General features: G+C 41.7%; 2 protein-coding genes across 3 annotated transcripts; one reads left to right on the plus strand and one right to left on the minus strand.

The window, feature by feature from the left end:
* Positions 1-236: 236 nt before the first annotated feature.
* Positions 237-1971, minus strand: ccdc127b (coiled-coil domain containing 127b). Of its 2 annotated transcripts, none has more exons than XM_076302055.1 (3): positions 1939-1971; positions 1333-1470; positions 237-1093 (listed from the first exon to the last, which is right to left on the minus strand). In XM_076302055.1, exons 2-3 carry the CDS (start codon positions 1445-1447, stop codon positions 408-410), a joined length of 801 nt encoding a protein of 266 aa, XP_076158170.1. In that variant the 5' UTR covers positions 1448-1470; positions 1939-1971; the 3' UTR covers positions 237-407. The 2 variants fall into 2 exon arrangements, with proteins under 2 accessions (XP_076158170.1, XP_076158169.1); XM_076302054.1 differs by lacking the exon at positions 1939-1971 and adding an exon at positions 1673-1871.
* An 80-nt stretch (positions 1972-2051) lies between these two features.
* On the plus strand, positions 2052-12753 carry sdha (succinate dehydrogenase complex, subunit A, flavoprotein (Fp)). The gene is made up of 15 exons (XM_076302053.1): positions 2052-2133; positions 3142-3225; positions 3476-3637; positions 4009-4152; positions 4698-4862; positions 5030-5178; positions 5378-5502; positions 6008-6176; positions 6691-6886; positions 6993-7164; positions 8447-8565; positions 8958-9069; positions 9214-9344; positions 9741-9854; positions 12115-12753. The coding sequence occupies exons 1-15, from the start codon at positions 2074-2076 to the stop codon at positions 12199-12201; spliced, it is 1989 nt and encodes a 662-aa protein (XP_076158168.1). The 5' UTR covers positions 2052-2073; the 3' UTR covers positions 12202-12753.
* Positions 12754-13451: the final 698 nt, after the last annotated feature.

Here is a 13451-nt window from a genome sequence, read left to right on the forward strand (position 1 = left end):
ATGTACTAAAATGATGAATTAAGTTAACAAATGGCCTTGTTTGGTAAATATTGGGGTGCTGATAACTTTTAACTGTCCAAAATAACCTTTCATTACAAACCAATGACAAGAATCTTCCTTGGTCAATCTTCCTTGTTACTTATAACTGAGCAGTCCTTGAAAACTAGTCAAGTCTCTTTACTTTTCTGATTTTATTTACAAAGTTTTTTGTAAGGAATGAGAGTTCAATTGAGTGGTCTATTTAAACATTTTATTCATAGATTTCCAAAAAAAAACCTTTCCACATTATTTTCTATTAAAGAACTATACATCAGGAATGTGCAGTGCATGATTAAAATGTTCATCCTATTATTCAGATGAGTGTTAATCTGTCACATCATTTATGTCACAATATGCTCTTGACCATCTTATTTCTCAGTGGTCTGTGTACCCAGCAGAGATGCCTCGGCCCTCTGGTGTTTCTCCAGAGACACCTGCAGCTGCCAGTACCTCAGATAGACCCACATCAGACTCCCGTTCCTGCGTTTGTCTGTGTTCAGGTATTCTGCACAGCTGCGGTCATTTTTGAAGATGTCCCTGAGACTGTCGTCCATGCCCAGTCGGGCAAGAGCCGGCTCGCGAGCCGCCATCACCAGCAGGTCCTTCTCCATATCCACCCTCTTCTCCCTGGGCACCAAGATGCTACAGAAGGCGCTCTGCCTCTCCACCAGCTTCTCCTCCACCTGCCCAAGGGCCTGGATCGCCGTCTGCTCTCGCTGGCTCTCCTTCTCCAGGGCCTCGTCGAACAGCGCCCCAGTGGTGCCAGATTGCTGCACCCGCCCCTTCTCCAGGTCCAGGGCCTGGCGGTCACGGCTCAGTCCCCGGCGCTCCTCCATAAGCTGCTGGCTCTGTGAGGCCAAGGCCTGCTTGAATCCTTGGGCCCGCCTGCGTTCCCTCTCTAGCTCCAGTTCCAACTGTACTGTCTCCTTGCGGTTCTCTGCTAGTGACAGCCGGTACTTCAGTTCCAGGTCCTCTTGGATGATTTTCATGGTCTTGTCATACTTGGTCCTGGCCTCATGGATCTCCTTCTGGGACTCTTTGGACCAGATCCATCCTGTACAGATGAGATGATGAAAAACACATACACTAAATACATTTTACTACATGTGCATAACTTCAGTTGTGCCCACTTTAAACTGTGTGTCTATCTATCTATCTATCTACAGGGCGCGCAGGCTGTTATTGCAACAAACCGCTTCTTTTTTGCAGCTGACAAAGGTTACCTTCCCATGGTGATTATTTACACTAGCTCAAAAAGGATATTTTTGACCCAAGTGAAGGCTGTACACTTACGAAAAGCAGCGAGGCCCAGCATGGGCACAAGTAGGGCATAATTCCATTTGCTGTTACCCCCACCTGCCCCTTGGTCGGGCCTTATGTTCCAGTCTGGGTCGTTCAAGTTGTTCATCTACGCTGCAGTCAGACAAACAACTAAACAAGACAATAAAAGAGGCTTAGATAACTTAGCCTAACATCAACATCAAGGAGGTCGCGAACTGTCAAACGGACGGGACATCACGTTGTCTCATTGATGAGGCATGCATGCGGTTATTAAACTGCGATACCCTAAGTAAAAATATTACTACCAGATAACTTTGACATAAATAAATGTCCAAATTTTAAGCTAGCCTACCTGGGAAACAATATTTCACAGAAGCCTCGTGCAGTTTTCATTTCATAGTAGGCTACCCTAAACGGACTCTGATGGTAACGTTAGCCTACCGAATATTGTTCCTCTTTCAGCCGATAGCCTACTACATTTATGTTGTATGGAAAGTAGGTGCTTATGTGAAGCCTACTCAACATCTAAAAGAAAATGTCACTATAAAATGTCACTATAACAGATGGTCTGTTGTATGTGATACAATCACAGGCCTTCTTTAGAATGCTCTCACTTACCCATGCATTTCATATAAATATTCGAAATATTTCAATAGGAAGTACCCCTGTACAGTTGTGAATGGAATCTTCCCCGTACATGAACGTGGTGACGTCCACAGTGCGTCCACCGGTGTGTCTTTCGAAACAACCAACATGGCGTCCGTGTGCACTGCCTCCCGTGTTCTCGGGAAAAAAGTGTTGTCAACAAAAGCGGTAAGTTATTCGTGATTATAATTGTGAAGGTTGTGAGAGTGTACGGGTTTCGGAGTTTGTTTAACCTTCATTTAAATGTGTACGTTTTCTGACTCTAATGTCGTCCATTTCTAGAGGCTGGTTTTGTAATAGGCATTCAGTGAGTTAGATAATGGCTAACAAGAAGTTAGCTTTCCATTTCGCTCTAAAAATGTAGACAATTGGTTTATTTTAATCCCACAAATGGTGTTCGTTTAATCAGATATAATGCTGAGAGAATTCTGATTGTCGACATCATTGCATGGTTATTGGTAAAATACCTGCTAAGTAACGTTAGCCATATAAACAGTCACTCACTGAAGGTCAATCAAGGGAAAGCGCAGTGTTAGCTTTCCCAGCTAGCTTAGCAAGCTAAGGAAGCGAAGGAAGACGTTTGTCTGCAGCAGTTAGAGATGTTGTTAAGAATATCTCTGAAACCTCGTACCTTTACAGCGAGCTTCTTTGTTGCATTAATTGTTGGCATAGATCAGAACTGACGTGTTTATGTAGCATTGTTGATCTGCTTTTCATACACACCAGAATGAACGCTGAAATAGCACTGCACTTTTGCTGTGGGGAATTTTGTGATGTTTTTAAAACAGCTACTACACTATTATGTTGTGGTGTTAATTTCATGGAAATAAAAGCCATGAAATTAACACCACAACATAGTAGTGTAGTCAGTTATGTAATGTAATATAAAATGTTCACGACCACATGCTAGACACTTGAACTCTGGCAACCTTTGTTATGTCATTGCAAGGTAGGCCTACTACGAAATTAATTTACCTTACAACTTACATAAAGATTTTCTTTTTTCTTTTTGCCAGTAAGTGCTTCTGGCACTACGATTATTGTTGTTAACTAGGAGCAGCAGTGGAAGTACTGCATGTTCACAAGCTAGCTGTGAAATACTAGATACAAACGATTTTGTGTGACCGGAATAATCAGCGCTGTTTTTTTACTCTAATAGCTGTCCTTTCTCAACAGCTTCCGGCAGTATGTCAGACCAACTCCAGAAAGTTTCACTTCAACATTTATGGGAAAAGGGACAATGCTAAAGTTACCTCTGGGGTAAGCATGTCATATCTTCATTACATGGACCTTACAACATTCTGATGTGGTTTAATGTCATTCTGTTGTTATCAGAGAATGCATCACTAAATTAAATGTGGTTAATATTCTTCATCATGCATGTTATAGTAGATAATTCTGTGTCCACAAAATAGAAGCAGTGATTATTTCTTCTCGAACATTTAGGTTCTATGCCAAACGATGTTGGATTTAATGAAATGATATCATGTGTGCGTGACTTTGTTCACAGATCTCCACACAGTACCCAGTAGTGGATCATGAATTTGATGCAGTGGTGGTGGGAGCTGGCGGCGCTGGCTTGCGTGCTGCCTTTGGCTTGTCAGAGGCTGGCTTCAACACAGCTTGCGTCACAAAGCTCTTCCCTACCAGGTCTCACACAGTGGCCGCACAGGTAAACATTTACTGTCAAAAGACCTCTCAGATTCAGAGGTACTAAATTGTTATTGTTATTTCTAAAAATATGTGAACTTGCCTTGAGTATTCACAGTAGGTACATTTACACTAAATGGTTTATTAGATTCGTCAGCTTGGTTCTGTCTGCATAGAAATGTTTGGATTAATTGCTAGGTTACTATGTCCCCGTCAGAAGTCTGTGTGCGATTAATTCTTGACAAAAAAGTCCAAAGGTCACTTTGTCGCAGGCTCAAAGGAAACTCAAGTTATGCAATCTCTGCGGCACGTTGTTTGACTTTATGTATAGTGCATAGCATACATAAGTGTATACACCACAGCTGCATCAAAAATTGTTTTGTGCCCCTCTAGGGAGGAATCAATGCTGCTCTTGGAAACATGGAGAACGATGATTGGAGGTGGCACTTTTATGACACTGTAAAGGGATCTGATTGGCTCGGTGACCAGGACGCCATCCACTACATGACCGAACAGGCCCCAGCCGCTGTGGTTGAGGTGAGAGGAACATTTGCCGTTAATGTGGATGTGCACAATATTGGCTGTTTTGTTGTGATGCAGATGCTCTTGGTTCTGTTCTGCCTTAATGTGTAAACATGGCTAAGTGTGCTTTACAAGTCTGAAAAATAAGTAGCTCCAAATCAGCCATCACCTCTGAGATGTCTTGCGCTTTTGCCCATTCATCACTGTTCCTACTGAGCAGTCAGTGCTATTTTTGGAATGGTCTGTCAGCTGAAGAACTAAGGTCCTAAATGGTTTACATAGTTTCTTCACATTCTACTCATGTCCACTATGTTATTTTTACTTTTACTGTACTGGGTTGTTCTTAATTACTGACACTTTTGGGTGTTATTGACAGTTGCACTAAACTCTGATATAAGTCAGAGTTTAGTGCAATTGCCCGGTAGCCTCTGTTCTGCAAAATCCTTGAGGTGCTGAAATGTTTTGCGTCTAGCCCATGCTTGCATGCAGACACACACACATATACACACACAAACACTGCATCACTGACACACACATTTACCCTCCTTCTGTCCTTGCAGCTGGAGAACTTTGGAATGCCCTTCAGCCGCACAGAGGATGGCAAGATTTACCAGCGTGCTTTTGGTGGTCAGAGTCTTAAGTTCGGCAAAGGAGGCCAGGCTCACAGATGCTGCTGTGTGGCAGACAGAACTGGTCACTCCCTCCTGCACACTCTGTATGGACGGGTAAGATGCTTCCTGATAGTCGTGATTTTGTTGCATAACACTGTCCAACTATATTTAATTGGTATGGTGTTTATTATGATAGGAAGAAAAACATGTTTGAGGGGGAAATCAGTTTATCCTCTGGCTCTGTCAGGATGATGTGTTTATGTGTGCTTGTTTTCTCCTAGTCGCTGAGGTATGACACCAGCTACTTTGTGGAGTACTTTGCCCTGGACCTGCTGATGGAGGATGGGGAGTGCAGAGGGGTGATTGCCCTGTGCATGGAGGATGGCTCCATCCACCGCTTCAGGGCCAAGAACACGGTCATCGCCACTGGGTAGGAGCAGCCCTTACCATGAACTTTTAACATATCATGCAAAAGTGCATGTAAAATATATAACTTAAGTAAAATAACATTGCAAGAGGATAAAATTCAGTCTAAATAATCCATATGAAGTCGTTCCACATGTACACTGTAAAATGGAATGTGATGTCCCGTTGCTTGTTCTGTTACTGACCCGTGTCTCTCTGCACAGTGGTTATGGCCGTACCTACTTCAGCTGCACCTCCGCCCACACCAGCACAGGAGACGGAAACGCCATGGTGACCCGTGCCGGGCTGCCTTGCCAGGACCTGGAGTTTGTGCAGTTCCACCCCACAGGTGAGTTGCACTCCAGAGAATGTCATACTGATTACTAGGACCTCTGGTTGAGTAATGCCAGAGTCATTGGTTACATTCATTAATTGTTTTGCCATCGGTCCTTATCCAAGTCGCTTTGGGTCTCTTTTCCGAGTTGCTTTGTGAATGAGATGATAGTCCTGATATTTACGTCTAAATTTAAACCCTAAGAAGGAAGTTTGAGCTAGGATGAAGGAGTGAGTTGTTGTAAACTTGCTAAAACACTATACCGTAGTAATAATGGTAATTAGCAGACCATTGGTTTGCAAATGATTCTGCCATGGTGTCGTCACATTCGCTGGTGTGGCATAACAATTTATTCATGCTTCTTGCACTTCCTGCCCACAGGTATTAAATGTCACTGCAATGTGTATGTGCAAAATATATTATGCAATGTGTATGTGCTAAATGTATTATGGCAGTTGGTGTCCTCATCCAACCTGTAGCCTGGCCTCATGTGGCTTATGATATAACATTACCCCTCTAGGTATCTATGGAGCCGGTTGCTTGATCACAGAGGGTTGCCGTGGCGAGGGTGGAATCCTCATCAACAGCGAGGGTGAACGTTTCATGGAGCGATACGCACCCAATGCCAAGGACCTGGCATCCCGAGATGTAGTGTCCCGCTCCATGACCATTGAGATCCGCGAGGGAAGGTACGACCCAGTGTTGTGTTAAAGTCCAGCAACAGTTATCACTGAGTCTTGAAGGAAAGGTGATTTGTTGTCATAGGTGAAAGTGGTAATCATTGACATGCGTAATTTTTCCGGGAACGTTATGTTCTGTTGTCGGAGATTATTCAAAGCCTGTGTCCAAATGTCAACATTGTTACTTTACCCTCATCCTCAGCTGACACCTCTGGCATGTTGCCAAGGTGACACCCTATACGCACAAATGCACACAGACACACACACACAGGCACATGCACATGACTCTTCTTCATAAAGGAATACTTAGTAGACTGTGTTAGACTTGTTAGTGACTGTATGGGCGAAGCACAATTGCACCCATTAAGTTGCACTGCAACTAACTCTGAAGCAGATAATGATCATATCTCCCTTGTGTGAGAATTACAGGTTTCAGGCCTTCAGCATACATCGTTTTGTAAACACACAACAAAGCATTTTCAATCATAATTCATTGTGTGTGTGTTTCTGTTCTCCTTCATAGGGGTGTGGGTCCAGATAAGGACCATGTGTACCTGCAGTTGCATCACCTGCCCCCCCAACAACTGGCCACTCGTCTGCCTGGCATCTCCGAGACAGCCATGATCTTCGCCGGCGTGGACGTCACCAAAGAGCCCATCCCCGTGCTGCCTACCGTCCACTATAATATGGGTGGCATCCCAACCAACTTCAAGGGACAGGTACATTTTATTTTTTTATTTATTTTTTTTCAAAGGGTAGAGAGATCATCTCTGCCTGTTTTTTTTAGCTGATCAGTGGTAAACCTTTTCTTTGTGAACTTTCCAGGCTATTACCTACAAAGACGGCCAGGACCATGTTGTGCCTGGGCTGTACGCTTGTGGAGAGGCTGGCTGTGCATCCGTCCACGGTGCCAACCGCCTCGGTGCCAATTCCCTTCTGGATCTTGTGGTGTTTGGTCGCGCTTGCGCCCTCACTATTGCCGATATCTGCACACCAGGTAACAGTCATACTACATTACTCTTTTTTGACACATCACCCGCTCAGATGTGCTTCAGAAAGCAAGGCCGTTTCCGTTATTTGGCTACTGGAGATAAAATCTAAATTCTTTCTAAGGGTGTTTTCACAGCCTTCTTTCAGGCTTCTAAACGAACTCAGAACGATGATATGCATATGTGAACACGCCAACCGAAATCAGACCCCTTTAACACGAACCGAACTGAGACCACCTTGGGAGGTAGTCTCGGCACAGTTCGCTTTGAAGTCTGCGGACTTGGATCGGATACGGTTTGCATTATCTGTGCATTGTGAACAAGCCCTGTGTCATCCTTCACATTTTGCATTGTAGGCTAGCCTATTTTGTCCTACTTGACTTTCAATTGTCAAGAGAGCAGGCAAGCCATTTATTTATTTATTTATTTTAAAAGATATCATCATTAGGCTCATGGTAGGCCTACAGACATTTGTAATTTGGCTAAAAATTTGGTATGTTCTAACGTTAATGTTCGGCTGAATATCTTTTCATCCAAGCTATTGGTAGCCTAACTAATGAAGAATTAGCAAATTTTGGATTACATAGCTCACCATTTTTCATGATTTGCTAGGCTCTGTCGAACTCTGTCTTGCATGTAAAAATCATACCAGTAGCCTACATGCAGAGCAGCGCAGTTAACAGGCTGCTGTTCACTTGTCATTTTGGACGTGAGCTAAAGTTGGACATAGCAACAGTAACCAGGTGGGGCGGACCTACCACTGAATTACTGACAGTGTGATTGGCTGGCATGTTGACTGACAGCTCAAGAGGATAATTGCAATAACTTCAGATCAGAATTCATTCTAAAAATATATTATCATATATGTATTTCAGGGAAAAAAATGAATTTATGAAACAATCACCACACCAATTATGGGTATGATAATTATTTCAACCTGATAATTAATGATGATGGAAATGAGCAACTACATAGCCCTTTATCCAAAGCAGTACTAAGGTCTGAGACCCCAAGAGAGGGTATAATGTGAATAGAAAGAGAACTGAGGCCCCATCAGAGCTGAAGTGCTACAGAAAGATATCTGAATCCTCTTTCAAATGAACCCATAATGTGAATACAAAATGAACTTCAAAATGAAGTCCCTTTTGTTATGGTCCACTTTCTGGTCCCCTTTTAGTAGACTGAGTTCTCGGTTCATTTAAAAGGGACTATATGTGAAAACACCCTAAATGTTAAGAACAGAACTTGCCGCTTGTCATGACCCTGGTGATCTTCTCTCTGTGACTGTAGGCGAGAAGCTGCCTCCACTGAAGGACAATGCTGGTGAGGAGTCTGTGGCAAACCTGGACAAGATCCGCTTTGCCAACGGAGACATCAGGACCTCCGAGATTAGGCTTACCATGCAGAAGGTTTGTGATTTCCTTGGGGTAGCGTGTTGAACCTATTCATCGACGCTGACTACTGGGCATTTGATGAGTTTGACCCAAGACGTAAGAATGGAAGCGAATGTGGTGATAATTATGAAATCATGCACAGGTTTAAACAGTAGAATTTAGAATTATATTTGAAATTGGAAAATCCTATAGCTTGTTTGCTGACATGCATCACACCCTAATTACTGCTGATGTTTAAATGATCATGTGTAAATTGGACAAAACACAAGATTACCCGCATGAGATTACCAGGCATTAACCTTACAGTTTCAGACTCTGTCGTGTGTTATTAGTGGGGTCATGTCCTTGAAGACCTTTATTGCCACGCGACCTTAATCTCTTATCTGTCTTGACCCATATGTTCACAGACCATGCAGAGCCATGCCGCTGTCTTCCGTACCGGTGACGTGCTTAAGGAGGGATGCGTGAAAATGGACTCCGTCTACCAGACCCTGAAACACATCAAGACCTTTGACCGAGGTTGGTTTCTTTCCCCGTCACTGACTGGATAGGGAAAAAATGAAGTAAAAAAAAAAATATGATGATTAAACAATAAAACAAGTTAGCCTGTAATGTTATGTAAATTATCAAAAACCATGGTACCATTGTGTTCTCCTCGCATAGGCATTGTGTGGAACACAGACCTGGTGGAGACCTTGGAGCTGCAGAACCTGATGCTGAACGGCGTGCAGACCATCCAGTCTGCCGAGGCCCGCAAGGAGAGCCGAGGAGCCCACGCCAGAGAGGACTTCAAGGTGGGTCACCTCTCCGCATCGTGTCATCGACATCAGGGTTGACTTCCTACACATAAAGTGTAGCTCCAGTAATTAACAGATGATGTTCTCAGCGCCTAACATGTTCCGAACCACAGACACTCTTGATCAGGCCCCTCTTAGTGTTGACTACAGATTTGAGCCTTGCAGGCTATACTGAAATTGCACAGAAGTTAGCATGATCGCTTTGACTTGTGTTGTGTAATTTGTCAGTCGTCACTCTGAAGATATTGCCTCATCGTTTAACTGTGGTTACATTGTGCTTACAGTACTTGTAATCCAAGGAGGAATTGTGGGGGCCCCTCAAAAGTGCTTGGATAGACTGTTTATTCTATTAAGTGTTAATGGAATTAATGTGGAGGACCTCTTCTGGTTTAGGACCGTGTTGATGAATTCGACTACTCCAAGCCCCTCCAGGGACAGGAAAAGAAGCCGTTCGAACAGCACTGGAGGAAACACACACTGTCCTATGTTGACCCTGAGACGGGAAAGGTAGGCATGCTGAGAAAATGAGGAAATGTGATGAATAGTTGAAGCTTGTAAATGTAGTTCCTCGAAATCTTAGTGTTTATGTGAAATATCCTAGAGAGTAATTTGTATTCTGGTGGCAAGGTACCACTTATAAATGCTGTTTCAGGGCAACCTGGCACACACAATCACAGGCCACTTGCATGTTTAGTGTGTACGCTTTATGGAAGGAGCCAACAAGACAACAAAAGAATTATATGGAAGTGCACTATGGAATAAAATTCTCGCCAAAAGTTTTCTGTACCTGTACCAAAGTTTTGTGCTTGTAAGAATATTTTGTGCTCGTAAAAATGATTTGTGTACATGTAAAAATAATTTGTATCTGTAAAAATATTTTGTGCATGCAAAAATGGTTTGTACATCTTCAAATCCGTTTTCTCACTGTGTAGAATTTTTTTTTGTGAATTTGCGAACGATATTTGCACGCACCGATTTTCCATTTGCAAGTGCGCATCTGTTTTCTACAGACATGAAACAGATCTACGGGTACGAAACGAATGTACAAGTACAAAACTTTTTTACAAATTTTCCCAAAACAGCCAATCGCGGCACTGCTTACTGAACGGCCAGTCAGCCGATCAGCTCGCTTCTTTAATTCTGAAACGCTGGACATAGAAAATACAGCTCTTGGTAGCAGCTACATCCATGTAAACACCACAGTTCAGAAGAGGTGAAACACTTAAAAAAGAAGAGCTATCTTAGCTAACAAGCAAACAGCTCAACTTAACTCTATTCCTTCCCTACTATGAATCTCATTAACTAGAACTAATAAAATTCGGATCATTAGTATTATTATTATTAATGATATAATTGTTCTGTATAGTTATTGTGTTAGTGTTTTCCGACTAGTCATTCCTCCCTTTGTATTTCCCACGTTATATGTGCGGTGCTTTCACGTAACGTTAGCAGAGACGGTTGATAGTATCTTTGACGTTAGCTTAGCCCAGCCAATACTAGCCCAGTTAGCTGCCATTACCTATTGTAACCTACTAATTACCTATCCAGTGCTCGCGTTTTAAACTATACTGTTTATTAGTTCTAGTTAATGATATTAGATTCATAGTAGGGAAGGAATAGAGCTAAGTTGAGCTGTTTGCTTGTTAGCTAAGTTAGCTTGTTACCTAAGCTAGCTAGAACATAACAGTTACTGCTACATGACCAAAAAAGTTCAGGGTGGCTTTAGGCTGACTCCCTTCCCTCCCTCCCTTTGTATTTCCCATGTTATATGTGCGGTGCTTTCACGTAACGTTAGCAGAGACAGTTGATAAAAGCAGTATCTTTGACGTTAGCTTAGCCCAGCCAATACTTGTTTCACATCTTCTGACTGTAGTGTTTACATGGATGTACCCAGAGATGTCCAGCGTTTCAGAATTAAAGAAGTGAGCTGATCGGCTGACTGTCCGTTCAGTAAGCAGTGCTGTGATTGGCTGTTTTGGGAAAATTTGTAAAAAAGTTTTGTACTTGTAAATTCGTTTCGTACCCGTAGATCTGTTTCATGTCTGTAGAAAACAGATGCGCACTTGCAAATGGAAAATCCGTGCGTGCAAAAATCGTTCGCAAATTCACAAACATTTTTTCTACACAGTGACAAAACGGATTTGAAGATGTACAAACCATTTTTGCATGCACAAAATATTTTTACAGATACAAATTATTTTTACATGTACACAAATATTTTTTACGAGCACAAAATATTCTTACAAGCACAAAACTTTGGTACAGGTACAGAAAACTTTTGGCGAGAATTTTATACCATAGTGCACCATTACCATAGAGAGCTTGGTATTGCACTGTTGCACTGGTACTGCACTGAATACTGTATAACTACATATCATTATGTCCAAATATGGAAAAGAGCCACATTGCTGTTTAATTTCTTTTGTTTCGAAGAAAAATGAACATAACACATGCTTCTGTCAGCCTGAGTTAGCATAAATATTGACAGATTTTGTGGAGGGAGAACTATTGCTTTAATATCAAGTGTATTAAAATAATGACATTACTTGGATTATCCTGACAGTAGTCAGATTAATTAGCTCATGGAGCTGGAGAGCAATTGCAGTCAAGGCAAGGTAGACTCTTATATTGAATATTGCTGCAACCTTGATGCATCTGTCTCTGACAGACATTATTTGTATTAATTCATGGCAGAAGGTAATGTTGATTTAATTGAATACATTTGATTAATGTAATTCTTGAATGTTTGTGTGTCTTTCCCCCTAAGGTCACCTTGGAGTACAGGCCTGTAATTGATGACACATTGAATATGGAGGAGTGTGCGGCCATCCCTCCTGCAATCCGCTCATACTAAGCACACATACATACACATTTCCATGACCATCTCAGTCTTGTCTTTATTTATGATGAGATGATACTCCAGCAGTTGCCCCAGACTTGCCTCTTGGAAGGCCCTCTTGCAGTCCATTCAGTACACGGTTCATGCAAATGAGCTAAACGGACTTAACTCAATCATTAAAAACATGGGTTGTTTTGTGTTTATTAATATACTGAATTATATTGTATCAAATTGCAGACAAGAGTGATTTGTGTCATTATCATCCATCATCTTTGCTTATGTTCTTTGAAGCAAATAAATAAAATATTTAATATTTAAATGTTGACTGATTCTTTAGATACATGTTTTAGGAGGCAACAATACAAAAAGGCAAAAAAATCTGTTATTTAGTGAGTATGTATTCTCAGATGCCAAACTGAATGTGTCATTTTCTTGCTCTTGACTATTGTGGCCTTCCATTCAGGACAAACACGTTCAGACACAGTATGTAAAATGCTATACATCTTGCATGTCAAATGTTTTTATAGGCTTTATTTAAGCTCAATAAAGATACTCTGTTGCCCTCCATTTGGATTAATGTCTTTCCATTAAGCATAGTTTTTTAGTATTTTGTGTACAATAATGTACTAAAAATGTAGTGGGATTTAGTGTGCATGGCCAAACCTTTCATCAGGATTGTGATCGATAACAGACCAACCAGTTTGAGTAGATAGTTCAGAAACTGGACTTCTTTCTGAACAGCTCCTATGTGCCCAGAGTAGTTCAGTCATGCCCTTGCTTGCATTGGCAGCTGTTACAATAAGTCTAGGTTGGTGGTATTAAAGCCTTTGAGTTGTATGACCTGTGGTGTCTTGTTTCTTCAGGAATGCTAACATGTACACTGTTAGCATCTGTTTCCTACATTTAATATAGCAATACCTACTTCGTCCTTATTATCATTATGCTCATACTCTCAGCCTACATTGTTCTATGCCAGATCTAATATTAGACCACAAGGTTATTCCCAGTGTTCAAAAGGAGAGCCCAAATCTGGGTAAGCCATGCTGAAAGTGGGCTATGAGGGTGGTTGCTACTGTATAAAAGCATGCACGCGCATACCAAAGGGGGTTCACTTTTTATTTATTTATTTTTCTACATTTTATTAAATTAAAATAGCCAAGTAATAATTATTTTTAATATCTGAGTAAAGAGTTGCTCTAACACTAGTGGACTACTGCCTAAAAAGCATGCAAAAACCTCCATCCTAACACACTTCCAACCTTGTT

Source organism: Alosa pseudoharengus, unplaced genomic scaffold, assembly GCF_046254945.1.
Source record: "Alosa pseudoharengus isolate Yale_2024_CS ecotype anadromous, Long Island Sound unplaced genomic scaffold, YU_APseudo_1.1 YU_APseudo_1.1_scf_23, whole genome shotgun sequence".
In the NCBI taxonomy this organism is placed as follows: Eukaryota; Metazoa; Chordata; class Actinopteri; order Clupeiformes; family Clupeidae; genus Alosa; species Alosa pseudoharengus.

Coding starts and splice junctions, on each gene's coding strand:
- ccdc127b (XM_076302055.1), bottom strand. CDS start 1,447: ATGAACAACTTGAACGACCCAGACTGGAACATAAGGCCCGACCAAGGG. Junction 1,094..1,332: donor GCTGGGCCTCGCTGCTTTTC/GTAAGTGTACAG, acceptor TCATCTGTACAG/GATGGATCTGGTCCAAAGAG.
- sdha (XM_076302053.1), top strand. CDS start 2,074: ATGGCGTCCGTGTGCACTGCCTCCCGTGTTCTCGGGAAAAAAGTGTTG. Junction 3,226..3,475: donor ATGCTAAAGTTACCTCTGGG/GTAAGCATGTCA, acceptor CTTTGTTCACAG/ATCTCCACACAGTACCCAGT. Junction 4,863..5,029: donor TGCACACTCTGTATGGACGG/GTAAGATGCTTC, acceptor GTTTTCTCCTAG/TCGCTGAGGTATGACACCAG.